This window comes from Rattus rattus, chromosome X (genome assembly GCF_011064425.1).
Source record: "Rattus rattus isolate New Zealand chromosome X, Rrattus_CSIRO_v1, whole genome shotgun sequence".
Classification (NCBI taxonomy): domain Eukaryota; kingdom Metazoa; phylum Chordata; class Mammalia; order Rodentia; family Muridae; genus Rattus; species Rattus rattus.
This window is the reverse complement of record NC_046172.1, coordinates 78,787,336-78,814,723: the sequence shown is the minus strand read 5'-3', so window position 1 is coordinate 78,814,723 and position 27,388 is coordinate 78,787,336. Positions and strand designations below refer to the sequence as shown.

At 39.0% G+C, this 27,388-nt stretch overlaps 1 protein-coding gene across 1 annotated transcript in view; it reads left to right on the top strand.

The window, feature by feature from the left end:
- Positions 1 to 302: 302 nt before the first annotated feature.
- The window catches only part of LOC116888008 (fibronectin type III domain containing protein 3C1-like), a 31,380-nt gene continuing 4,294 nt past the window's right edge, over positions 303 to 27,388 (top strand). The window contains 20 exon segments of the mRNA XM_032889426.1: positions 303 to 450; positions 4,473 to 4,549; positions 6,209 to 6,473; positions 13,358 to 14,080; positions 16,034 to 16,089; positions 16,388 to 16,527; positions 18,054 to 18,113; positions 18,522 to 18,660; positions 19,175 to 19,228; positions 19,966 to 20,087; positions 20,174 to 20,294; positions 20,296 to 20,352; positions 21,346 to 21,432; positions 21,590 to 21,728; positions 22,342 to 22,413; positions 23,049 to 23,167; positions 23,292 to 23,394; positions 23,791 to 23,894; positions 24,106 to 24,219; positions 25,203 to 25,352. Coding sequence (XP_032745317.1) covers positions 303 to 450; positions 4,473 to 4,549; positions 6,209 to 6,473; positions 13,358 to 14,080; positions 16,034 to 16,089; positions 16,388 to 16,527; positions 18,054 to 18,113; positions 18,522 to 18,660; positions 19,175 to 19,228; positions 19,966 to 20,087; positions 20,174 to 20,294; positions 20,296 to 20,352; positions 21,346 to 21,432; positions 21,590 to 21,728; positions 22,342 to 22,413; positions 23,049 to 23,167; positions 23,292 to 23,394; positions 23,791 to 23,894; positions 24,106 to 24,219; positions 25,203 to 25,352 — 2,850 coding nt within the window.

The window sequence follows — 27,388 nt, the reverse complement described above, 5'->3', positions numbered from 1 at the left end:
GATGGAGAGAGGTGTGGGGGAGGAGAAGGAACAGAGGAAATGAGAGGAGAAACACAGAAGAGAGAGACAAGAGGGAGAGGAAAGGGAGAGGAGAGAGATGAGAAAGAAAAAGAGAAAGAGGGATCCAGCCCAAAGAGTCAACCAGTGCTTAGAGTGTTTGGAGAGGGGCTACATGGTGCAGAGGGTTTGGGGTGTCCTGACCAGGATCCCATACTTCGACAAAGTGTTCAGTCATCTTCATGCAAACACAGAGCAAGGCTGAAAGAAAGAAAGGACTGAAAGAAAACAGGGAGAGAAAGCCAATGACTCCTCAGAAAGAGCACAGGATAACCTACCACAGTCAGAGGCTTCCTGGGTTGCAAGAAGACCCTGACACTCAGGAAGTGGATCCCCAGCAGTGGGGACAGGTCAACTCTGAAATAAACCTAAGGGGGCCTCTCATCACAGAAGGTGAGAGAACAAATGTCTCTCACAGGCTATGGTTTTATCAAAGATGGGGAAGAGGCTGAGGTCATGATGGACAAGTAAACATCATGGTCACACAGAGATGCACAGGAACAATGTTAGTGTTCTAAATTTTGGGAAGCTGACTATGGGAAATTGAAATTGCTAGCTACAGGAAGGAGGGACTATTCAAACTGGAGTTTATTGACAGGAGGAGACGAGTTTTAATGAAGGCTGCCACTGAGTCATGTTCTAGTTCTCTCCCAAATCATGGGCAGTTGTCCTAATTCAGGTTTGCTCTGAAGAAGAGTTTGTGTGGAGGTTGGCATTCCCTCACATGACAGAGAGCTATTTTCTTGCATGCAATTGCTCTGTTCTTTGTTGATGGACATGTCCCAAGGGACGTGTATAGCTGAGTAACTTTTAGAACTCATGGTTTAAAAGTCCTAGCTAACAATACCAATAACAGGAAAGAGTGTGTTGGTCCTTAAATAAGCTGGTTCCTTGTGAATGAGCAGAGTGACCACTAGATAGAGCTCTAGAGCTTCCTGAGATGAGCAGGAATAGACAATTTGGCACACATGTACTGATCTTGCTGTGTTTCTCTTTAATCTTCTAATATTCAACCTTAGCTATAAACGTCTCCTTGTGGCTTTAAAGACCCTGAGGGCCATGTCTAATAAACTGAAGGAAGACTGTACAAATTCCTTTAAGCTTATCTATCTTTAAACTTTTGACTTGTAAAATGTACAGCCAAGCTTTCTGATGTGCAGTCACATTAGTGTACTTCTACATGGTTACAACTGGCCTAGTTTGAAAGTAAGTAGGGTTCTTGAGAGAATGCCTGTATTATTTCACACAAAGGGTTATAGTTATTAACTTTGACAATGACCCTTTTCAAAATTCATAGACAACATACAGTCTTGGCATATCCTTCCCCATCAGTTTCTACTTCAGTGTCCTGATAGGGCCAGAGGAGATGCATCACAGAGCAGGCACTACAGTCTAGCCTGGCCTAACTAACCAGAGATGAGCAGAGCCTTGGGAACCCAAAAAGGAAGACTTCTCAAGGGTACCACCTACAACTAAGCTTAGAGGTCATGGAATAGTGTAAGAGAATCTATTAAGGTACATAAGACATCTCTCTCAGAACTGGACATCATGTGACCGAGCCATGGAGACTTGGATATAACAGACCTCAAAGCCTTTTCATAAATTACAACTAGATAGATCTAATTGTAGGTTGCAGTTTACCTTGACATGGCATGAAGGGGCAGACATCCACGATCTGAGAGTGTGTATAAACCCCAAATTTTGGTACAATGAAAATAAGGATTGTTTTTCTATTAAGAATGACAAACTCGAATTTAGACCAGACCCTTTGCATGGGTCTGTCATGAGTTGCAATTTCTATAAGGGGAAAAAAGGAAGTTCTTGTTGACATATATTAATTCAGAATCATAGCTCAGAAGACGTTACAGGACCCTGAAAACCACTTAAGCCTACTTGGCTGACTACCATAATCAGACTACAGAAAGGTCATAAGACGAAAGAAGGGTTGCTCTTCCAGATCCCAGAATGTTGTATCAGAACCAACATTGGAGAGCCAAAGGAGCTAGGGAAAAAGTATTTAGAGGACCAGAACAGATAAAGAAGTATTAATGTAAATACAGTTAACTTCTACCTCCAGGGAGTGATGGAACTGTGTAACTCTCCGCCCTGGCCAGAGAAGCTTCTTACTGAAGAGGATAGTTCTTAACGCAGAGACTCTAAACTTTCAAAATGTGAGAATGAGCAATCTTTTTGTTCAGAGGGAATGTCTACATCAACACACAGAGACACACACAGACGCACACAGACACACACAGATACAAACAAACACACAGAGACACAGGAAAGTACACAGACACCAAAAACTGCTGAGGGAATATCTTGGAAGTAGGTTTAGAAAGAACATTAGAGCCAGAGGATGGAGAGGAGTAGCACTGTGAACAGCCTCTGAACGTGACATAGGTATTATACACATCACTCAGCAGCTGTGGTTATTGCATAAGACTCCATAGGACCAAGAGACTTAAACTCAAGCATGCAGAAGGTGTCGCTTCCATGCCCCACCCCGTGGTGAAAAGTAATGATACGGTGGCTATTGAAAGAAGGCCACTTCTCTTTGTGGGAGGGCTTCTCTTGGTAGATTGTTCATGCCTTGTGGGTAAACACACACACACATACACACATTCTCCCGCTCCCTACCTCCCTTCCCACCTCTCTCTCTCTCTTTCTCTCTCTCTCTCTCTCTCTCTCTCTCTCTCTCTCTCTCTCTCTCTCACACACACACACACACACACACACACACACACACACACACACACACACAACAAAATGCCGATTTATGTGACCAAGGTACAATGTATACATATGTGAAGACATGTTGCAGGAACACAGCAAGATAATATTCAGAGAAAAAATCACTCCTTGAAAAATGAAGAGAGCTGTTGTAAAGGAAAATTATTTAATCCCATCTCCTGCCATTTTCATAGTTATGTACCTGGATAGGCTAGTAAGCATCTCATCATTTTGTTAAGTAGCAACTTTAATATCCCTTGTATTTCTTTTTGAGACTGACCCTTGGGAATAAGGTTCATTGGATATTATACACTTGGTAAGACATTAAGAGGTCTTCTTGCAAAGGACTTAGGTTTAGTTTCTAGCACCCACAAGGCAACCCACAACCATCTGTAACTCCAATTCCAGTGGATTCAGTGCCTTTTTCTGGACTTCCCAGGCACATAGCACACACACATACATGTAGATAAACACTCATGCACATATAATAAAACCAAATTGTTTGAAAAATGAGTTAGAGTTGAAACATGTATATAAGACATCTCCAGTCACTGAAGTGAAGTTCCAATTGGTCAGATCAGTTTGGTAAAGCGTGGGGAATTTCTGTTTTCATGTTGTAGGGCTTTTCATCTCTGCATTGTGTCTCTAGAATCTCCAAAAATGTCATCTAAGGATAGATTGGTATATAATGTTTATCATGATCTCACACAAATTACCATTCTAGGACCTTAGACACTCCTGTATTTTGAAGTAAGTACTAATTTTAAATGACCCAAAGAATGATGACGTACAAGAATCTGGACTGCAGTAGCTTTGAGCTGCTATGCAGCTGTACTTGGACATATTAAGAATATGTGATAGAAAAGTGTAGTGGTGCATATAAGTCCTTCTGTACTAGGTCATTTTCTCAAAACTGTTTGCTTTTACTTGTTTTCTGAAGATGTGTTTATTTTTATTTTCTGTGTATGATTGATTTGCCTGTACGTATGTCTTGGTGCCATGGGAATGCCAGAAGAGAGCATAAAATGCCCTGGACTTGGAGAAAACACATACTTGTGAGCCACTATGTGGGAGCTAAGACTCAAACCCAGGTCCCCTGGAAGATCAGCCAGTGCTCTCAAACACTGACCCATCTCTCTAGGCTTCCCTTTTGAAATTATTTCTCTTATTTTGAGATTACAATAGAATTGTATAATTTCCCCCTTCCCTTTACTCTCTCCAGACGATCCCATATACTGCATCCCAGCTCTCTTGCAAATTCGTGTATGTTTCATGAACTGTTGTTACATACATATACATGTATGTGTTAAACTTTAATAGTATGGGAAGAAGACCTAATATAAAATTTCATTTCATTTTTATCAGATAATATTACTGCAAGAAATGATTTTATGACACAAAGCAAAACTTTAGGCAACATAAGCATGCTAATGAGAGAATACCACCAGAAAGCTGCAGTGAACTTGCCAGTAGCTTTTATAATATACATTTTACCCAGTACTCATTGGATCCCTTGATTATATTCCATTGCTTGAAATGAATTTTTGGTGATTACATCTATACTTGGGCAATAGGCTTTGTGTATATGCAGCAATATTCTTTCAAAATGGCTACTTTAAAGCTCAATGATAGAAAACTGGAATTCTGTAATGGACTTTGTTTAAATTCATTAATAATTCTCTTAGGACCTGCAGATGTACCTCTGATAGCACCATCTGGTAATCTGCCACCAATATACCTTCCCCCTGGTTACATATCTCAGGTATGGAAATGTTGTTTTTCTTTTGTGGTTAGCTCTTTATTATCATTTAAACTTTACTGTGTCACTGTATACTAGATTTTCTGAAATATGTATTTACTTACTTTACTGTTATCATTTCTTTAAATTTGGCTTTTTAATTAAACCTTTAACTGAAATTATTTCAAGTGATTTTTCCCCAACCTCCCTTTGATTGCCCATACATGATTCCTAACTGTTTAGCAAATTTAGATCACTTAATATTTACTTATCTTCCATTGCTTTGTAGAGTGTGTTAATCCACCTTAAGAAATATCATAACACAGACAGCAATGGCTTCTGATAATATATAGTCTTTAGTCCTTAAAGTAATTACAATTTTCAACCCAGTAGTATTTTATTATTAAAGGTCGAAGAAAACTTATTTTAAAAATCCTCACATATTTGTTGTGCTCATAAAATGGAGGCAGGGGGTTGGGGATTTAGCTCAGTGGTAGAGCGCTTGCCTAGGAAGCGCCAGGCCCCGGGTTCGGTCCCCAGCTCCGAAAAAAAAAAGAACCAAAAAAAAAAAAAAGAAAAAAAAAAATGGGGAGGCAGATAACCCCATTATGATTAAGAAAAATATCCAATGGCTGTGGAACTACAATATTTGGGAAGACGTCTTGTTATTCTTCCTCCTAGCCTTTGTGTTCATGGTTTGGGAGTTTTGTATATTGCATAATGCTGCAGTTGTGAGTCTTGTGAGAAAATATCTAGTGAAAGTTTGTGCACACATGCCTGCAGTCAGCAATTCACTTCAAAGAATTTATCATACATTTTTATAACTTTATAATGATACATTACTATAGCATATACATATTGTTAGTATAGCATATACATAATTTTTGCAATGTTGTTTACAATTACAGAAAAGTTTAAAAACAAATCTGAAGCCTATAAATGAGTTTCTGTATGATGAAGACAATGGAGTACTAGAAATCTAGGCCAAAAAAATTGAAAGAAATAGGCTGTGTAGTGGTGTCACTCACTTTTAATGCCAGCACTAGACCAGCCTGGTCTGCAGTGAGTTCAAGTCAGCTAGAGTTACATAGTGAGACCCTGTCTGAAAACATGGGCAAGGACAGATCATAAACCAAACGGAAACGTTTTCAAAAGTATATTATTAAGTAAAATTGAAAGTACAGATTGGTAGAAATAAAACTATTGTAATATAAAAATACGGAAAAGACGAAATTATAGAAATGTTCATAATTAATTAACAGTACTTTCCAGGTGGGAAGCCTTGAGGAAGTATTGATTAGAAAGGATACTTTTAAATTATATGTTACACTTTAAGGTTTTGAAATGTGTCAGAAATTACCTCATTTTTTATTAACTTGAGTATTTCTTATTTACATTTCGAATGTTAAAAGCTAGCTACAGCCAGACATGCTGATGTACACCGATTAATCCCAGTACTCAGGAGGCCAATCGGTTAGTCTGAAGTCAGCCTGGTAGACAGAGCTCTAGAGACCATACTAAGATAAAATCAAGCTACCTGGGGGTGGAGAGAGAATGATCATACCTTCTTGATGATTGGTCCATGATACTTTAGATTTCTAAATTAACTGCATGTGATATAAATCCAAGACAGTAATTTCTATGGATGTTAATATGTACATATGATTCTGTCTTCTGTTTTAGGTTGTGGAAGAAAATGGAATTCAAAAAATTATCATTGTACCTCAGACACTTGACTATCACATGCCTGTGACTGGGCCTGTGCAACACCCCTTTGTAGCAGCACCATTGCTCACATACCCACAGGCCCCTCAACTGCTGTATTCTCCAGTTCAAGGGGAATTCCCAATATCTTCTTACATCCAAGAACCACAGCAGATCCCGTCACTTCCACCACCACTGCCGCTGCTACCACCACCAGCAGCATTTATATTCCAGGAACATCTTGGTAGTGTATACTTTTCTTCTATTGAGATAGCATTTTTATTTGTCTGAAGTGTTTCCCTGAATGTCTGTACACCATGTGTGGAGTGCCTGTCGGGACCAGAAAGAAAGAGGGCATCGGATCCTCTAGAAATGAATTTACCTAATAGTTCTTAGCTGCCATGTGGATGCTGAAATTGAACCCACTGGAGCCATCTCTCCAGACCCAGCATATATTTTTGTAAATGCTAAGCATTGCCCCTAGATTTGAGACAAAGATATAGATATGGCATGAAAGTAGGCAGAGCCTATCTGAGAACTGAGAAAATGATCATTTACTAGAATATTTGCCTAGAATACAGAAAGTCCTGAGTTTAGATTACCAAATAAAACCAGGTATGATGGTATATAATTATGTTTTTTTTTAAAATTTTTTTATTAGATATGTTTCTTTACTTACATTTCAAATGTTATTTCCCTTCCCAGTTTACTGTCCATAAGCCCCCATCCCCGCCCATCCCCCTCCCCCTACAGTATTCCCCCATACATCCCCCCTACTGCCCCCCACATTCCCCTGCACTTGGGGATCCAACCTTGGCAGGACCAAGGGCTTCCGCTTCCACTGGTGCCCAACAATGCTATTCTCTGCTACATAAGCAGTTGGAGCCCTGGGTCAGTCCATGTATAGACTTTCAGTAGTGGTTTAGTCCCTGGGAGCTCTGGTTGGTTGGCATTGTTGTTCTTATGGGGTTGCAAGCTCCTTCAACACTTTCAATATTTCCTCTAATTCCCCCCAAGGGGTCCTGTACTCAGCTCAGTGGTTTGCTGCTAGCATTGACCTCTCTATTGTACATGCTCTGGATGTGTCTCTCAGGAGAGATCTATATCCGGTCCTTTTCAGCATGCATTCTCTGACTTCATCAATCTTATCTAGTTTTCGTGGCTGTATATATATATATATATATATATATATATATATATATATATATATATATATATGGGTACATGTGGAGCAGACTCTGAATCGCCATTCCTTGAGTCGCTGCTCTAAATTTTGCTTCCATATACCATCCTATGGATATTTTCCCCTTTTAAGAAGGAGTGGGAGCATGCACATTTTGGTCATCCCTCTTCTTGAGCTTCCTGTGGTCTGCGGATTGCATCTTGGGTAATTCGAGCTTTTTGGCTACTAGCCACTTATCAATGAGTGCGTACCAAGTGTGTTTTTCTGTGATTGAGTTACTTCACTGAGGATGATATTTTCTAGTTCATTCCATTTGCCTATGAATTTCATGAAGTCATTGTTTTTGATAGCTGAGTAGTACTACATTGTGTAGATGTACCACATTTTTTGAATCTATTCCTCTGTTGAAGGGCATCTAGGTTGTTTCCAGCTTCTGTCTATTTTAAATAAGGCTGCTATGAACATAGTGGAGCACGTGTCTTTGTTATATGTTGGGGCATCTTTTGGGTATATGCCCAAGAGAGGTATAGCTGGGTCCTCAGGTAGTGGAATGTCCAATTTTCTAAGGAACCTCAGACTGATTTCCAGAATGGTTGTACCAGTCTGCAATCCACCAACAATGGAGGGTGTTCCTCTTTCTCCACATCCTCGCCAGCATCTGTTGTCACCTGAGGTTTTATCTTAGCCATTCTCACTGGTGTGAGGTGAATCTCAGGGTTGTTTTGATTTGCATTTCCCTGATGACTAAAGATGTTGAACATTTCTTTAGGTGTTTCTCAGCCATTCGGCATTCCTCAGCTCTGAATTCTTTGTTTAGCTCTGAACCCAATTTTTTAATAGAGTTATTTGTCTCCCTGCGGTCTAACTTCTTGAGTTCTTTGTATATTTTGGATATAAGGCCTCTATCTGTTGTAGGATTGGTAAAGATCTTTTCCTAATCTGTTGGTTGCCATTTTGTCCTAACAACAGTGTCCTTTGCCTTACAGAAGCTTTGCAGTTTTATGAGATCCAATTTGTTGATTCTTGATCTTAGAGCATAAGCCATTAGAATGGCTACTCCAGCTTGCTTCTTCAGACCATTTGCTTAGAAAGTTTTTTTTTTCCAGCTTTTCTCTCTGAGGTAGTGTCTGTCTTTGTCTCTGAGGTGTGTTTCCTGTAGGCAGCAGAATGCAGGGTCCTCGTTGCGTATCCAGTTTGTTAATCTATGTCTTTTTATTGGAGAGTTGAGGCCATTGATGTTGAGAAATATTAAGGAAGAGTGATTATTTTTTTAAATGTAGTTTTTAATCTACGTTTTAATTTCTTTGTTAAAATTTTTTTAATTAACTTGAGTATTTCTTATTTACATTTCGAGTGTTATTCCCTTTCCCGGTTTACGGGCCAACATGCCCCTAACCCCTCCCCCCCCCCTTCTTTATTGGTGTTCCCCTCCCCATCCTTCCCCCATTGCCGCCCTCCCCACAACAGTCACGTTCACTTGGGGTTCAGTCTTAGCAGGACCAAGGGCTTTCCCTTCCGCTGGTGATCTTTCTAGGATATTCATTGCTACCTATGAGGTCAGAGTCCAGGGTCAGTCCACGTATAGTCTTTAGGTAGTGGCTTAGTCCCTGGAAGCTCTGGTTGCTTGGCATTGTTGTTCATAAGGTGTCTCAAGCCCCTTCAAGCTCTTCCAGTTCTTTCTCTGAAGGAATAGTGATTATTGCTTCCAGTTGTATTCATATTTGGATGTGAGATTATGTTTGTGCTTTTCTTCTCTTTGTTTTGTTGCCAAGACAATTAGTTTCTTGCTTTTCCTAGGGTGTAGCTTGCCTCCTTGTGTTGGGCTTTACCATTTCTTATCCTTTGTAGTGCTGGATTTGTAGAACGATATTGTGTAAATTTGGTTCTGTCATGGAATATCTTGTTTTCTCCATCTATGTTAATTGAGAGTTTTGCTGGATACAGTAACCTGGGCTGGGATTTGTGTTCTCTTAGGGTCGGTATGACATCTCTCCAGGACCTTCTGGCTTTCATAGTCTCTGGTGAGAAGTCTGGTCTGATTCTGTTAGGTCTGCCTTTATATGTTACTTGACCTTTTCCTTTACTGCTTTTTAATATTCTTTCTTTTTGTTTTGTGCATTTGCGTTTTGAATATGAAGTGTAACTTCCTTTTCTTTTTTGGTTGAAAGTCAATTTTATTTGATATTAGAATGTCAACTCCAGCTTGTTTCTTCGGGCCATTTGCTTGGAAAGTTGTTTTCCAGGCACTTAGTCTGAAGTAGTGTCTGTCTTTGTCTCTTAGATGTGTTTCCTATATGCAGCAAAATGCTGGGTCCTCTTTCCCTATCCAGTCTGTTAGTCTATGTCTTTTTATTGGGGAATTGAGTCAGTTGATGTTAACCTATTTTACGGAATAGTGATTGTCACTTCCTTTATTTTCGTTGTTAGAGATGGAATTATGTTTATTTATCTCTCTTTCGGATTCATTGCAACGAAATTATATTCTTGCTTTCTGTAGGGTGTAGTTTCTCTCCTTGTGATGGAGTTTTCCATCTATTATCCTTTGTAGCACTGGATTTGTAGAAAGATACTGTGTAAATTTGGTTTTGTCATGGAATATCTTGGTTTCTCCATCTATGTTAATTGAGAGTTTTGCTGGATACAGTAACTTGGGCTGACATTTGTGTTCTCTTAGGGTCTGTATGACATCTGTCCAGGACCTTCTGGCTTTCATAGTCTCTGGTGATAAGTCTGGTGTAATTCTTATAGGTGTGCCTTTATATGTCACTTGATCTTTTGCCCTTACTGCTTTTAATATTCTGTCTTTGTTTTGTACATTTGGTGTTTTGACTATTATATGACAGGAAGAAGTTCACTTTTGGTCCAATCTATTTGGAGTTCTGTAGGCTTCTTGTACGTTTATGGGCATCTCTTTCTTTAGGTTAGGAAAGTTTTCTTCTATTCTTTTGTTGAATATATTTACTGGCCCTTTAAGTTGGGAGTCTTCACTTTCTTCTATACCTATTATCCTTAGGTTTGATCTTCTCATTGTGTCCTGGATTTCCTGGATGTTTGGGGCTAGGATCTTTTTTTCTTTTACATTATCTTTGACAGTTGGGTCAATGTTTTCTATGTTATTTTCTGCCCCTGAGATTCTCTCTTCTCTCTCTTGTATTCTGTTTTTGATGCTTGTATCTACAGCTCCTTGTCTCTTCCTTAGGTTTTCTATATCCAGGGTTGTCTCCTTTTGTGCTTTCTTTATTGTTTCTATTTCCATTTTCAATTTATTCACCTGTTTGGTTGTGTTTTCCTATAATTCTTTCAGGGATTTTTGTGTTTCCTCTCTAAGGGCTTCTACTTGTTTACTTGTATTTTCCTGCATTTCTTTAAGGGAGTTGTCTTTCTTAAAGTCCTTCATCATTATCAAAAAATGTGATTTTAAATGTAAATCTTGCTTTTCTGGTGTAGATATCCAGCATTTCCTTTGGTGTGAGAACTGGGCTCTGATGATGCCAAGTAGTCTTGGTTTATGTTGCTTAGGTTTCTGGGCTTGCCTCTAGCCATTGGGTTGTCTCTGGTGTTTGCTTGTCTTGCTGTTTCTGAGAGTGACTTGACCCTACTGTAGGCCTCTGTGTCACTAGTCCTGTAGAACTGTTTTCATGTTTTATTTCAGTCTTTTCTGAGAACAGGTGCTCTGATTTCAGGTTTGTAGGTGCTCCTGGAGACTGTCTTTCAGCTCCAGGCATGGGCAGGAATCAAAGGGTCATGCCCTTGATTACGCCTAGGTCCTTGCACCCAGGGGGGCACAGTTTGCATTAGGCAATTCCTTCTTGGGTCTGGACTGTGGGCAGAGGGTAGTCTCCTCTGACTTCTCAGGGGTGTCCACACTTCTGAGGGTCCAGCTCTCTCTGCCATGGGATTTAGGTGCAGGGAGCTGTTTGGCCAGTACAGTTCAGTCCTGGGCACAGACCAGAACTTCGAGGATTGATGGCTAACTTTTCCTAAATCCCTGTGTCCAGAGGCACTGTACAGTTTCCCCTTGGACTGGGGATGTGGGTAGAGGTGTGCAGAGGTTGGCAGTCTGTCCTGCAGTCTCAGGATGTCTGCAGTCTCAGGATGTCTGCAGTCTCAGGATGTCTGCAGTCCTGGGTTTTCAGCTCTCTTCCCCACGGGATTTGGGTGCAGGGAACTCCGGTATATACTTATAATGGCAGCATTCTGGATGTAGAAGCATGAGAATTCAAAAGGTCAACAACAAGAAGAGAAGGAAGAGGAGGCATAAGAGATGACAAGGACAATAACTATCTTAAAACATGGAGAATAGCAGGAGGGGGAGGGAAAATAAATAGGGTAATGGGGGAAATATTGACAAGAACATGATATATTGTATGAAAATGTTTTTAATTTTTAATTTTTATTTTTCATGTATACTTTATCTATTTACTTTTCACATTTTATCCCCCTCCCCCTCTCATATATACCCTCCCCCTTCATTGAAAATAATCCCACTCCCCCTCAATGTCCTGGCATTCTACCACATTAGGGAAACAAGCTTTCATAGGACCAAGGGGTTTTCCTCCTACTGATGCCAGGCAAGGCCCTCCTCTGCTACATATGCAGCTGGAGCCATGGGTACCTCCATGTGTACTCATTGCTTTGTGGTTCAGTAGCTGGGAGATCTGGTGGGGTCTGGTTGGTTGATACTGTTGTTGTCCCTATGGGGTTGCAAACCCTTCAACTCCATCAGTCTTTTCCCTAACTCCTCCATTTGGGTCCCCCTTTTCAGTCTAATGGTTAGCTACAACCATCCTCATCTGCATCAGTAGAGCCCTACAGAGTCTCTCAGGAGACATCCATATCTGGCTCCTGTCACCGAGCACTTCTTGGCATCAGCAAAAGTGACTGGGTTTGGTGGCTGCATATAGGATGGATCCCCAGGTGGGGCAATCTCTGGATGACCTTTTTCTTCAGTCCCTGCTCCACATTTTGTCCCTGTATTTCCTCCCATGAGCATTTTGTTCTCCCTTCTATGAAGACCTGAAGCATCCACATTTTGGTCTTCCTTCTTCTTGGGCTTCATGTCATCTGTGAAATTTTCCTTAGGTATTCCAAGCTTTTCAGCAAATACCCACTTACCCGTGAGTGTATACCGTGTGTGTTCTTTTGTGACTGGATTATCTAACACGGGATGATATTTTCTAGTCCCATCCATTTGCCTAAGAATGTCATGTAGACATTGTTTTTTATACCTGAGTAGTACTCCATGGTGTAAATGTACCACATTTTGAAATGTTTTTGTGAAACACATCACTACATACGATGAATGTGTGCCAATATAAATAGAAAACTTTGCACAAGTAAAAAAATATGAAGTATTTTCCATTTGTTAAAAGCGAGCAGATATGGACAGTTATTAAAGTGGAAAAAAGTAGAAAATAGTAACATTTCCATGAATGATTGCATATCATGCATATATATTAGGGTTGATGATAGTTGATAGGAAAATACTTATAATGCCTAAAGTTTATGACCTACATAAAATAGTCATTAATACAAATTGTCAAAAATATTTCTTTTAATTATGTATAGCATGTTATTTGTGGTACATACTTTTCCTGGCAAGTCTATAAAATCAGATTGGAAAATCATAAAGATTTTGACTATTAATGCTATTATTTGGGAAATAAAAAGACTCTGGAGGATGTCATAACACCCATCATAAGACCTTAAGATTTCAAAGTAAATTACTATCGGGAAAATATTATTTACTCTTTTTTTTCTGTACCTATCAGTATATCCTAAACACATATACACAGAACATATACATGAATACCAAATACTTGTAATGAAGCAAAGTACCTTTTAAAGTAAACTGTGATTTATCAGTGTTCTTTGGATGGTTAGGTGAAAGAACGTGAGAGAATGGGATGACTACTGAACTTGATTGCATTTATTTTCTCTCTTAGAAACCTATCCTCATGGAAGAGTGAATCATAACCTATTTGATGAAAGGACTGTAACGATTGGAGAATATTCAAAGAAGAAAATAAGGGATCGCCAACTTGGTGAACACAAGATTAGCTCCACGTTTAGTGACACCCCTTTGGTTCTGAACAAAGTCATTGACATATCTGCTCCTTCTGGTACACTCTGTCCTTACACTGTGGATACTGCTCCAAGCACTAACACTGATACCAGTCCTCTGGACACTTACTCTCTGAATACTGTCTTAAAGGCTTGCACTACTGACAGCACTCCAAGAAACATGGCTGACAATATTCCAGACACTAACACTACTGACAGAAACACTACTTCTTCTGGTCATTCCCCAAGCAATTCTACCTCAAACGCATTTTGCTCTGACAACAGTAATGATATTACAAGCCCTTCCATAAATACTTATGATCTAGTCACCTCTGATGAAACTCACGAACCACCAGATACTAAGAGTATTCCGAGCTATACTTCTGAGAGTGCTTGCAATGCTCTCATCACTGAAAATGCTCAGACCTGCTCCTCGAATAAAGATGATCTCAGACCATCTGGTGCTGCCACCATTTCCAACAACACCAGAGCATATACTGAAGACAATCCTGGAGAGACAGAGACTAACATGGGAGCAGGAGACAATAAGCAGATATCAGATGAAAACCAAAAGAAGAGACACTCATCAAATGCATCAGTGAGAGGTAAACACAAGAAGCCCAATTTGTTGCCAATGAGGATACAAGCCAAATAATTTGGACTCTCGGTTCATTTTTATCTCGGCTCCTTGTCTCTTCCTTTGGTTTTCTATATCCAGGGTTGTTTCCATGTGTTCTTTCTTGATTGCTTCTATTTCCATTTTAATTCCTTCAACTGTTTGATTGTGTTTTCCTGGAATTCTTTCAGGGATTTTTGTGATTCCTCTCTATAGGGTTCTACTTGTTTATTTATGTTTTCCTGCATTTCTATAAGGGAGTTCTTCATGTCTTTCTTGAAGTCCTCCATCATCATGATCAAATGTGATTTAAAATCTAGATCTTGCTTTTCTGGTGTGTTTGGATATTCCGTGTTTACTTTGGTGGGAGAATTGGGTTCCGATGATGCCATGCAGTCTTGGTTTCTTTTGCTTGGGTTCCTGCGCTTGCCTCTCGCCATCAGGTTGTCTCTGGTGTTACCTTGTTCTGCTATTTCTGACAGTGGCTAGACCGTCCTATAGGCCTGTGTGTCAGGAGTGCTGTAGACCTGTTTTCCTGTTTTCTTTCAGCCATTTATGGGAACAGAGTGTTCTGCTTTCGGGCGTGTAGTCTTTCCTGTCTACTGGTCTTCAGCTGTTTCTGTGGGCCTGTGTCCTGAGTCCACCAGGCAGGTCGCTTGGAGCAGAAAAGTTGGTCTTACCTGTGGTCCTGAGGCTCAAGTTGCTCGTTGGGGGCTGCTTTTGAGCTCTCGGTGAGGGCAGCAACCAGGAGGGTCTGCACCACCTTTTGCCGGAGCCCCCGTGCACTAGGGTCCCAGATGGCGTTAGGTCCTCGGTTCATTTTTACATAAATTTCTATTACACATAATTGTTTATTTAGTCTGTGTGTGTATGGGAATGAGGGAAATCAGAGGGCAAATTCTGGGAGTTTGTTTTCTCCTTTGAAAAATGCAGGCCCCCGGTTCAAATTCAGGTTACAGTGTTTGGTGGAAAGCACATTTACACCCCATGTCACCTTGCCAGTCAATTCAAAATATTAGAGTGACATTCTCTGCTTCTGTTTCCTCTGTAACCCATTAAGCCGTACCTCCACTTTTCTAATTTAGTTTAATGTATTATTAATTGACAAATAATAAGCCTAAACTCATGAAGTGATGAGACATTTTGACACATATTTATATTTGAATATATAAATATGATGTGGAATTAGTAAATGAAGCTAAAACAATCATCTCACTTATCAATTTGGACTGTTTTTTACGTTGAAACATATGAAATGTCTATCTACTGTATTGAAATATACCTTATAATGACTACCTCACCCTGCTGCTCAAGAGCTCCCAGAACCTCTTCCTCCTATATGAAGTTTACTCCCTAGGACCAGCAATTCCTCCCTGCTCCTATGCCCTGATTATTATGCGTCTTTCAACTTCATTAAATTCTTCATACAAGTGAGATCATGACATATTTGTTTTTCTGAGCTTGGCTTATTTCATTTAGTATAATGTCCTTCAGGTTTTATATGTAGCAAATGACAGGACACTTAGTGCACTCTTGAAGTCCAAATATCATAGGTAAAGTCATACCAAGGCTGCCTATTAAAACCATGAGGAATGTTAGGATCAATGTCAGTGCTAGAGTGCTTGTATAGTATGCCAAAGGTCATGAACTAGATTCCTAACAACACACACACACAACTATACATATTAAATAAAGAAATACATCCTTGAATCCTTTCTAGTTGTCTTCTAATGAATAATTATAGATTTCAATCCTACATAATTTGTCTGATTTTATTTAAATTCAGAAGTTTTTTAAATATCCTATTAGAGTTTATGTTAATATAAATCTTAGTTGGGTCTTACTACTTTTCATAGTAATGATATATTTATAATGTGAACTAAGTCTATTCTCTTGTTGTCAATGTATTATTTTGTTTGAGGTGTTTTTTTCTTACTTTTAGAACACAATACAGAATATGGAACACAGCCATGTTGCTTCAACATTGAAAAACCTGTGGTACGTAACGAAAAAGAAGATTTAATGCTTTTCCAACTTTTCTATCTAAACCGTCCAAAATCACTGCTATTTTTCTTTAGAACATTTACTGTTTTAATATTTTCATAATCTTCTGCAGCGATACATTAACATCCAATGTGGGATCATTAAAGATAGGAAAGGTGGCTAATTACTTAATCAGAGTATTTAAGCACCTAATATGGGAATTGCACCTAGTATCAAACAACTAACGAAAAGTTTGCATTCAAAAGTACAGACTATGATTTTTAAGTATACTTCTTGCATTTCTTCATTTTAGGTTTCAAATATTCAAACACGATCTGCAACTGTTTCATGGGCTCTGAACAGTGCTGAAAAATATGATATTAATTCTCCGATGAAATTTGAATTGGCACTGTCCAGCAGTGGTAAAAATGGCAACTATAAAAATATTTATACGTAAGTCTTTTAAATTATTTCACATTATTCAATTTAAACATACAATAGACACATATAGTCATTGTACCCAAACTTATACCTAGGCTGAATTCTTCATATTCTTTTCAAGTTTTTTGACAGAGATAGGATTTTAGTAGTAAGTTATCGAACCAATGTGCAAATCTCGATAAGGTCATAGTATGTTATTCAAATATCTGTCAATCAGCCAGCCAGTGGTGGTGCTCACCTTGACTGCTAGCACTTAGGCAAGCTGATCTCTGCATTCAAGGCCAGCCTGGTCTATTGAATGAGGATCAGGACAGACACGGCTACACCCAAGAGAAAAGCCTAGATAGATACATGGATTGATGGATGGATGGATGGATGGGTGCCTGGAGGGTTGGATGGATGGGTGGGATGGGTGGATGGATACAATTTTAGTTTGAGAATTTTTCTTCTTTAGTCAGAGACTTGATTTGAAAATGTGACATTATGTAAAGTTTTATTTCTTTGATAATTAGCACTTAAAGTTGTGCAATTTAATAATCCCAAATTACAATCCTCTGTACTGCATAGCAGAGATGTGAATATGCAAACTTGGCTTGCATGGAAATCTTTCTGGTATGACATGTACTTGACAAGCACCACTATCTTTAAAAGACATAACGTAGCTCTCAGTACTGGGAGAGGAAGGACGGTGAAGAGGAGGAGCTACAGCAGAAGGAGGAGATTGCCTGTTTGCTTCCTCCTTGATTACCATTAGCTTTCCAGTAGCCTTTGCTTAAAACTATCAATACCTTCCATTTTAGAGGGGGCTTTATGGGGTCTGGAGCTAGAACAAATTCCTTGGTGTCTGCTCAGGAAGACAAAGGTGTTGGAATATAATCCCTCTGTTCATGTGACAGACAGGATCTCACCCAGAAAGTCCCTCTTAAAATGAATGAATGAACTGTCTTGAAAGTGTGTTCTTCAAAGCATTTATATCTGCACTCTAAATTAACTACTAAAAAGCAGATCTGTACTAGTATCGTTAAATATATGCAGTAGTACAATACAAATTGACTGCTTTGAATGAGTAACATCATTGCTGGTTTGTAGTATAAAATTTAATGAATGAAGGGACAAGACAAACTAAGAACTTGTGGTAGCTGCTTTCCTGATGACTACTTTGTTCAGCTCCTTCAGCTTCCTCTGGTGCAGGTGTACATGGGCAGATGACTGGTTTTGCAGATGTGTATCCGCACCAACTGAACTTAAGTAGCTGCCTTAGAGACCCAGAGCAGCTCTGTTGTGTGTCCACTAGATGGTGGAAAAAACCACATATCTCCCAGATCATACCATCCCCCAAAAACTTGATATGCTCCTCAATGGAGGCTACAGCCTACAAAAAATACTATATTGCTTAAATATAAAGTGGTTTAAAGTGATCAAATCTTCAGGAAGTATTGTGGTTCTTTATCAGTTATTCAGTTACTATGAGACTAGGACTGGTTACTTTGCTGTTAAACATATGTGAGATCCCATATAAACAAACGTTGTCTTCGCAGTGGTGATGGCGTTACTGTGGTCCTACACGATCTACAGCCTTGCACAGTCTACTTCTTAAGGTAGGAACTCTGTCCCACACAACCTACCATCAGCCTGTAGCCAGCCAAGACTCCTTAATCTATATGAGTTTGGTACTTAGAATTCCTGAAGGCAGCTGGCAAAGTGCCCTTAAATACTCAGATAAGCTACCATAGTTTAAACTCATAAGGCTAGCAAAAAAGGTAAAGAAGAAAAACCAAGAAAGTAGTAGCACTAGGAGGAAGAAAAGGGGGATCAGTGAGCATGGGAAGAAGGGACCAAAGAGCTTTATGGCCAGGGAGGAAGATGCTCATATATGAGAATGCCATAATGAAAGCCGTTACTATGTATTCTCAGTAAGTGTCAACAAAAGAACAAAGAATAAGTCTAGAAAAACAAACTTACAACTCAGGACCTTACCTCTTACAACAATTTCTGTTCCCTTTCAGAGTTGCAATCATAAGAGATGGAGAGCACAGAAGTGTGTCTGAAGTGGCTAGCTTCACAACACCAGGTTGTGAACCAGACCCTCCTCTTGCACCCACACTGATTAGCAGAACCAAGAACAGCCTGAATTTACAATGGAAAGTAAGCATTTTACTGGGAAAAGAATCTCAATGTGATTTGAATACACTGTCCTGTTTTTTGAACTTTGACCAAAAATGACACATACTTTATCTAATTTATTTCTCCATCACTTTTCTTCACAATGACCCTTCAGTTCTGTCTAGAGATCATGCCAAGTGGGTTGAGAAATACTATACATTGGATCATTAACTTAAAGCTAACTGCCCATTTCTTGCTCTTATGTTTTGGTGTCAAGAATCACAGTTACCAATAACACTATGTCTCTGGTTCCTTTGTCATTCATTTTAACTTCCCTCTTTTTATGCAGTCTGGAAACATGACATATACAACCAGGGTATGTTTGTAAACTGACAAATGTGTATCTTAAACTTAAAGGTAAATTGTTATTAAAACAAATATCCTTATACAAATTTTTGCAGTACAAATTCACTGCATAAACATATACTCAATATATGTGCAGGATATATAAGTGCTGTATAACAATAAATGATCACAATCATTCTGACCTTTTCAGGGTTGCAATGACAATGGATCCAAAATAAGCAGCTTTCTATTGGAATGGGATGAGGTATGGTCATTTATTATTAAAAAGACATTGTTTTTCATACAATATACTCTGATTACTGTTTCTTTTCTACCAACTCCAGATCCCTGCACTCCAACTCACCCCTAGGCAAATCCACACCCTTGTTTTCTCTTTAGAAAACAGGCCTCTCAAAGACATGGGCAGAAAATAATACAATAAGATATGATTAAAAATGAAACCACAATAGAACAAAATAAACATGTGACCAGAAGAAATTAGAGCCAAGAAAAAACAGAAGGATCACATATAGATACAGAGACACACACTTGTGCACACACAGAATTCTCATAAAGACACAAACTCAGAAACCATAATATATACTTATAAGACCTATAGGGGTTGTAATGCTAGGCAATGAATTATATGCCCCCTTCCAAAAAAAAAAAAAACCTTCCAAATTACCATCGAGTTAATTTTGTGTTGGCCAACTACTGCTGGACAGAGGACCTGCCCTTATCTCTGGTTTGGACATCCTGTGATGTTCAATGGGAAGAAACTAACAGTTAACACTGTGGGTTAGGGATAGGGACTTGTGTCCAGTTCCCTCAGTCAAGGGACTTGTGTCCAGTTCCCTCAGTCAATGTTAAGAACCCATGTAGCTTAGACCTGGTACACAGGCATCTTTAAAAATCACCTGAATTTGAATGGTTAATGCTGTGGTGAACATGTGTTAAGTGTGGTATTTTTAAATATGGTAATATTTTGTGTGCATTGTCTAGGGCATAGGTGAAGACTTCAAAAGCTGTTACACTGGGCCCCTGAAACAGCACAAGCTCTTTAAACTGAGTCCTTCGACAAAGTATTCCTTCAGATTGGCTGCCAAAAATCACTTCGGCTGCAGGTACGCTGAATTAGTTGCACCACCGGAAAGGCTATCCTACCATGAGGTCCTAAGAATAATGCTTTCATTTCAACTTGTTGTTCCAGTAATTTCAGTGAAACAGCAGTCTTCTATACGTCGGGAAACACGCCTTCAGCACCTCTGCCACCTAAGTTGAAAGAGGCAGGAGTCTACAGTTTGTCTCTAGAATGGTGTGCCCCAACAAACCCCAAACCCTAATGATACCCTTTACTTATAAAAGCTAGAGATGGAGGAAGCAAAGTCTGTAAGTCTCCTTTTCCTTCTTTTTTTACTCTGTGATCTTCACTCACCTTTCAATAACTTTTTAGACTTATCACTTGGAAAACAAACAAACCATGAGTCCCTGTGTTCAGAATGGAATCAATGCAGAGACAGTGTTGTGTAGGGCTGCATAGGCCTCCTTGATCCCACAACGAGCTGAATGCAAGAGGTCCACGCTCTATTCTGTCTCTATACAAAGAAGCCTGTTAGCATCTTCAACTCCAGGCCTGTTCTAGGTGACTCTCTCTGGCTACATTTATCTTTAAGCACCTTCAAATGAATTCTCAAGTCCTGTCCTTATCTAGTTTCCTCATGTGTGAGCAACTACTTCCGTTTGAAATTCCAAATCTGTGTCAAAGAGCTAGTCAATTAGTACAAGTTACTGTGCACATGTTACCAAAGTTTGAATCAAGCTCATAACATTGAGATGAGTTCTGGATTGTAACTAATAGGCTTCTTGCTTTCTTCACATGTTCTACGTCATTACTTCCTGAAAAAGTGACCTTTGGAAAACAAAAATTACCTCCATTTTCTATTGAAAATAGATCTTTCTCTCACAGAATACAATACACCCAAAACACAGTTTCTCCTCCTCCATTTGTCCCAGCTTTTCCGATCTGTGTCTTCCCCAGATACACACAATCCCATTCCATCAGAAAATGGTAGCCCTCCAAGGGATGTCAACTGAACATGGCATATCAAGTTACCATGAGACTAGGGGCAAAACCTCATACTAAGGTGGGATGAGGCAACCCAACAAGAGGAGAAAGGGTCCCAGGAGCAGGCAAAAAGTCAGAGACATCCCCTCACTCCCTCTGTTAGGAGTCTCTCAGAACACCAAGCTAACATCATAACATAGAAGCAGAGGACCTGATGCAGACCACGTTGGGGTTCAAAACATTTCAGGTAGACAGTAAATTCAAGCTAAGCCTCGAATTTAGTCTTTTTTGATAAATTTACTCTCCTGCATTTTCAGGGATTAGGTTTTAAACCTAAATACAATGGAGAAGACCTCTCTTGCACCGTGAAAAATCTTCAGAGAAATACTACATACAAGTTTCGGGTATGTGGCATGACCTATAAGTTGGTTTTTTCTCTTGAAATGAAACTTTACTTAGCCTTTAATTCTTGGAAATTCTCATAGAGTGGGCACTCTATACATTATTAACCCACACAGTAATTTCCATTGATCAATAAAATAATCTCTTTCACTCAAACAGATTTTTGCCTATAATCTGGAAGGAAGGAGCAACCCCAGTGGAGAAGTAAAATATACTACCCGTCCAGCTAGGCCTGGATGCCCTAATAAACCACACGTAGTGGGAACGATCCATGCCCGCCAAGTGACAATTGGATGGGGTAAATAATGCTTCTTTGTGGAAACTTTGTTCTCTCTATACTAGTATTTACTATTGAGAAGACGTCTTTCTGCACATTCACTAAGCAAATATTCTCATTTGCATGGGAACTACTCTGCCCTATAAGTGAGTTTACTTGTAAGCCTACAATGTCTTTATAATTTGATATAGAATTTCCTATTGCTGGCTTAACCATCCACAAGTGAGCAAATTATTGACGTTTATATCGATCTGTGGATAACCATCGTCCAAGTAAGATGTATTTATATCCAAAATAAGGACCATAGATAGAAGTATGTGTAACAGATGAATGTCAACTTAACCAGAAATTATATTTATACAAATTTAATACCTGTAAACTAGGTAAATGATAATTATTCAATATATACTTTTTATTTTAGTCTCTTCATAAAAATTTGGAAATGATTTCTTAATGTTTAATGTCTGATACCACATGTATGTAGCTTGTATTATGTTTGGACATTAGTATAGAGATGTTAACATAACAATATGGCATGGTTATATTTTTCTGTGAAAAGTTATAATTTATGTGGTAAGATTTTAGTGAAAACTTATGTTTGTAAGAGTCACTTAAAATTTATTTCTTCTTTTAGACTTACCCAAAGACAATGGTGGAATGAACATTTCAAGTTACAGTTTAGAAGTTTGTGAAAATTCAGATGCTGGTAAGGAAACACCAATTTTGAAATATTTTATTTTGAAATTATCTCATACTCATGTAGAAATTTTTCAAAAATAGTACAGAGGTCTCCTATAAAAGTTTCACTTGGCTTCACCAAATAGAAGTGTCTCGTGTAGACATGGTTCAATTACCAGTACAAGAAAATCTGGATTAATACACACTTACTAACTAAAACCCAGAACATATTTGGATTCCTTTGGATTTTAATAAGAAATTACTATTTACTGGTCACTTACAATTTTTTTAATTCTTCTGGAATGAAATTATTTAACAATTATAAAAATATTATTGGGTTGGGGCTGGAGAGAGGCTCAGTGATTAAGAGTACTGACTGCTATTGCAGAGGTCATGTGTTCAATCCCCAAGTCTCACAACCATCTGTAATGTGGTCTCGTGTGTCTGAAGACAGTGAGTATACTCAGATACATAAAATAAATAAATCTTTAAAAATACTATTGGATCCAGTTATTTCCCAAACTGGTTGTTTCTTAGCATACATATGATATACAGATTGCATATATATAATTTATACCATGCATACATTAACTATTATGGTGACCTACAACATTTATACATGATCAATGAAGGAATTGAACCAAATTTCTCTTCTTCCTTCAGGGAATCTCTGGAAAATAATCTACAGTGGCACACTGCAGGAATTCCTGTACGATGACCTCCAACCGGGCACCACATATAAACTAAGAGTCTTTTGCACTTCACCTGCAGGCCAAAGCCGTGTAAGAAAACCACAAAGCAAAGTTCTCCAAAAGGAGAATTGAAATAAAGTGTCCTATCACTAAATGTTTTCTGACGCTGATCTTGGATTTAGTACAGTAGTAACAACACCTTGTGTTTCTTCAGCCTTCAGATGTATTGACAATTCAGACACCTGCTCTTCCTCCTGAGTCTTGCAGTTCGCAGCCCTTACATAGTAAAACCAAGGGAAGGGATGCCAATGTTCTTGGTGAGTAAGGCTTCCTTATATGACTGACAACTGTCCCTAAGTTTCCTATCCTGTGACTTTTGATTTGTGCGCACATGTTAATATTACCAAGTGGTGTTTCCTGTTAGAACAGAATTGAATAATTCTGAGCACACCAATCATTGGTAATTGACAACCCAGCATTTTAATGTCAAAATCAAGTTATGAAGTTACTTGACACAGTTTTAAAGAGTTGTCTTAACTCACTGTACAGTATGTTTTATTGTTTTAAGGAAACATCGCTAAAACCTAGGGACTCCGTATGTAACCAAATGATGGCATTTGTGTTTAGTATTCGCAAAACACTGGGTTACATCACTAGTGCAGAGGTAGATTTGAGAGAAAAGGGAAACTGAGTGGATTTTACATATTTTGTAGACAATCGTTCTGTTAGTGGGAAGTCTGAAGCACCTGTGCGAGGCAAAAAAGCAAAAGGTCCTCATGACAAAAAGGAGTGTCCCAGCTCTGAAAAGACATGTGCAGTAAGTAAATTAATTCGTGAAGACCAATGGGTTTCTGGTTAAAAACATAAAACAGGAGTTTATAAGGTAAACTATTCAGGTGATTGACTTGTACTTCATTTCACCGTGAATGAATACATGCTTGCACTGTTCTTGTTGTCAAGGTGAGGAGTAACCATGCCTGCTAAGTCATGCATGTGTTTGTTTATTTGTATGTTTGTTTAATTTGTAGCTTGGATCTCAGTCAATGGAGTGTGGATCTGTCCCAGCCCGGCACCCTCCTTCTCAGTGTGGTACACCTGTGCTAACCTGCAAGGGTCCAACCTGTGTTATTGTCAGTTGGGAAGTATGTTACCAATTCAACTTTTTATTCATTTTGCTGATACACAAACATTTTAATAGTTTAGGGCATTTTTTTGGAAAACACTGAAAGGGATCATAGATTAGAATTAAGATCCTGGATCCCTCAGACAACACTTTCTAGAAAATACATACCTAGGACCTAATACTACTGATATCATGAAGACAACATAACCAATACTCTGCTCTTCAGATGTCGATTATAAATTTGGGGACCAAAATCAACCATGAATGGGTAACTAATTGAATTTTTGAAGCTATTGCAAGAGTCAGTGAATCAGTAAAGGTAAAGAAGTTTGTAAGAAGTTTAATTTTCTATGGTACTAAGGACTGAACCCAAGGCTTCATACATGCCAGGGAAGCACTCTACTTCTAAGCAATACTCCCAGCCAAGAACTTAGTCTTCTTTGAAGAACTTCATTGGGAAAGCTTCTGCTGCTTTCTATCTCATATGGAACTAAAAATGTGGTACATAAAAGAATGTAAAAAGATTTTAAAATGTACTTTCTACAACCATAGGAATGTCTTACCAAAATTAAGAATTAGCCTAATTATTTAGCCATATTGGTTTATTTGTGATCTTCTTTTCCCCAAGCCTCAAGCAATGGTGTAATTTTTTAACACTGACCCAAAAGGCTTAGTCTGTTAATGATGCATGACAGAGCTGATTTTTTAACTTTTAAAGACTAGATCAGCAGAGCATGTGTTTTAGCATACTAACCAATAATGCTAAACAATCTTAATATGTTTATTTTTATTCATCTAATATGTGGAATTAGCAAGTCCTTCTTCCTTTAACTTGTTGCTTTTAATGTTATTACAGTGTCATGCCTGGGTTTGTTTCTACACATCTCTATCCTGTATCAGTTGATGGATTACAGGCTTTTACGCAGTATTCCTCCTCACAGTATCAAATATAGTGACCACTTCGAAAAAGAATTAAATTTCTGTGTATGCTCCATCTTTCAGATCCCTAAGTGCAATGGTGCTGAAATCATTGATTACCGACTACAATGGGGACAAGTTGAAGAGTCTATGCATTTGATTTATACTGGCCCTTGCTTGCGCTACGAAGTTAAAGGTCTTATTCCTGCAACTACATACTTTTGCAGAGTACAGGTAGACCTAACATTCCCTTCCATATAAAGAAAGCAATAGCTATTAACCTATATATTTCCCACGTGCATAATACTAACGTCATTTTCAAAGTAAAGACTAGAGTCAAGAAGGGAAGACTTTTCTTTTTTTTTTTTTCCATCTTTATTAAATTGGGTATTTCTTATTTACATTTCAAATGTTATTCCCTTTCCCGATTTCTAGGCCAACATCCCCCTAGCCCCTCCCCCTCCCCTTCTATATAGGTGTTCCCCTCCCCATCCTCTCCCCATTACCACCCCCCAACAATCCCATTAACTGGGGGTTCAGTCTTCGCAGGACCAAGGGCTTGAAGGGAAGAATTTTTAAATTGAGAATATTGCTTATATTTAACAACATAAGTAGTTATTTGGTTGGTTTTAATTTTTCGAGATAGGGTATCTCTGCGTAGCTCTGGCTGTCCTAGAACTCTCTCTGTAGACAGGCAGGCCTCCCACTCAGAAATCCACCCACCTCTGTGTCCTGCGCTTTGATTAAAGTATATGCCAATACTGCCTGGTCAGTCAGTTCCTAATTTCAAAGTTTGGTAATCACGATATTTAATAATAATGATCGTAAGAAGAAAAGACAACAGGGCTCAAAGCCAAGGACATATTTATTTTGAGATAAACTTGGGACAGATTCTCATCTAAAGTCAAGATAGTAAATCAATGAACTTCTTTTACTGGCTAGGGTTGTTAAGGGGCTTGGACTTGTAAAGGGGATACTAGGGGGACTGGGAATTTTTCTGAGTGATCAGAATAGTCTTATTTGTTAGATGAGTAGTGATTAAGCTTCAATGGGCAAAAATGATATATTCCTTAAAGCCTGGCATTGGGAAACTGAAACTATTACTCACATGAAATGGGAAACTATTGAGACCAGAATGGGGATGCCTTCAAGCAAAGATGGACATCTGTGCTTTCAGTTCAAGTTCTATAGTTTGGTAGAAAGGCAGGGCAACCAAGTCTTTAATAGTACTCCTTGCTAGGGAGGGGTGATGGTCCTTGGATAAAGGTCTGAAGGAGGATGGAAGATTTAAGACATTATTGTGAGTTCACTCTCCTAGGAAGAATTTAAGTGACCCTGCCAGCCAGATCCTGTCATTCTGGAAAAAAATGATAAAGGAAGGGAAAGGAGTCCAGGATGATCATGGCAATCAGGAACAACAAAAAGGTTGTTCAAAAAAACTGTGAAAGGGTTAATCATGAGATGGAGGAACTGTTAAGAAGCAGTGGATGTAACTTCTATTTTAATTTCGTTTTATATGCATGTCTGGTACCCACACAATGACCAAAGAGAAGGCACTTGCTGAGCAGGAGTTTTGTTGAGCCACCATGGGGTACTAGAAACAGAACCGAAAAATTCTGTAAGGCCTTTGCTCTTAGTTGTCAAGCCACCTCTCCAGCACTCTAGCCTTTAAGTCTTGTGAACCATCTCTATTAGCATTGACTTGTCAGTAAACAAATAGCATGGTTTATTCAGAAGTGCACACATAGCCCAAGGGTGGCCTCTAGAAGACAGAGCAATAGACCGTGGCAGTTCTGCATGAAAACAGCAGCTAGGAAGCAGACCTATTCTTGGATTGTCAGGGACTGACTTACACCATTGTTGATGATCTCTAATAGTTGTTTGTAAAGAGAGGTGAATTGGTTACTCACAGGATGGAGGAGTTATGGGATTTCATGAGACGGGTGGGTATTATGACAGTCTGGTTGAAATATGGAAGTAAGGAACGCTCTCTGAGAGAGAGAAAAAGAGAGAGACAGAGAGAAAGAGACAGAGAACAAAAGAGAAGTAAGGGGAAGAACAAGTTAGGAAGTGCATCAGAGAATATGCCATCACTCTCCTTGTCCTCTGGGATGCAGCTGACACATATCAAGCTGGGTCGTTTGGTGAGGTACAAGTAGGATTCCTAAAATAGGGCTCCTGAATGGGGCCTTCTGAAACAGCTCCTCTAGATGAATGGAGGTGTTCTGACCAGTACTGTGGGGTGAGGAGGACCGAAAAATGTGATGTAT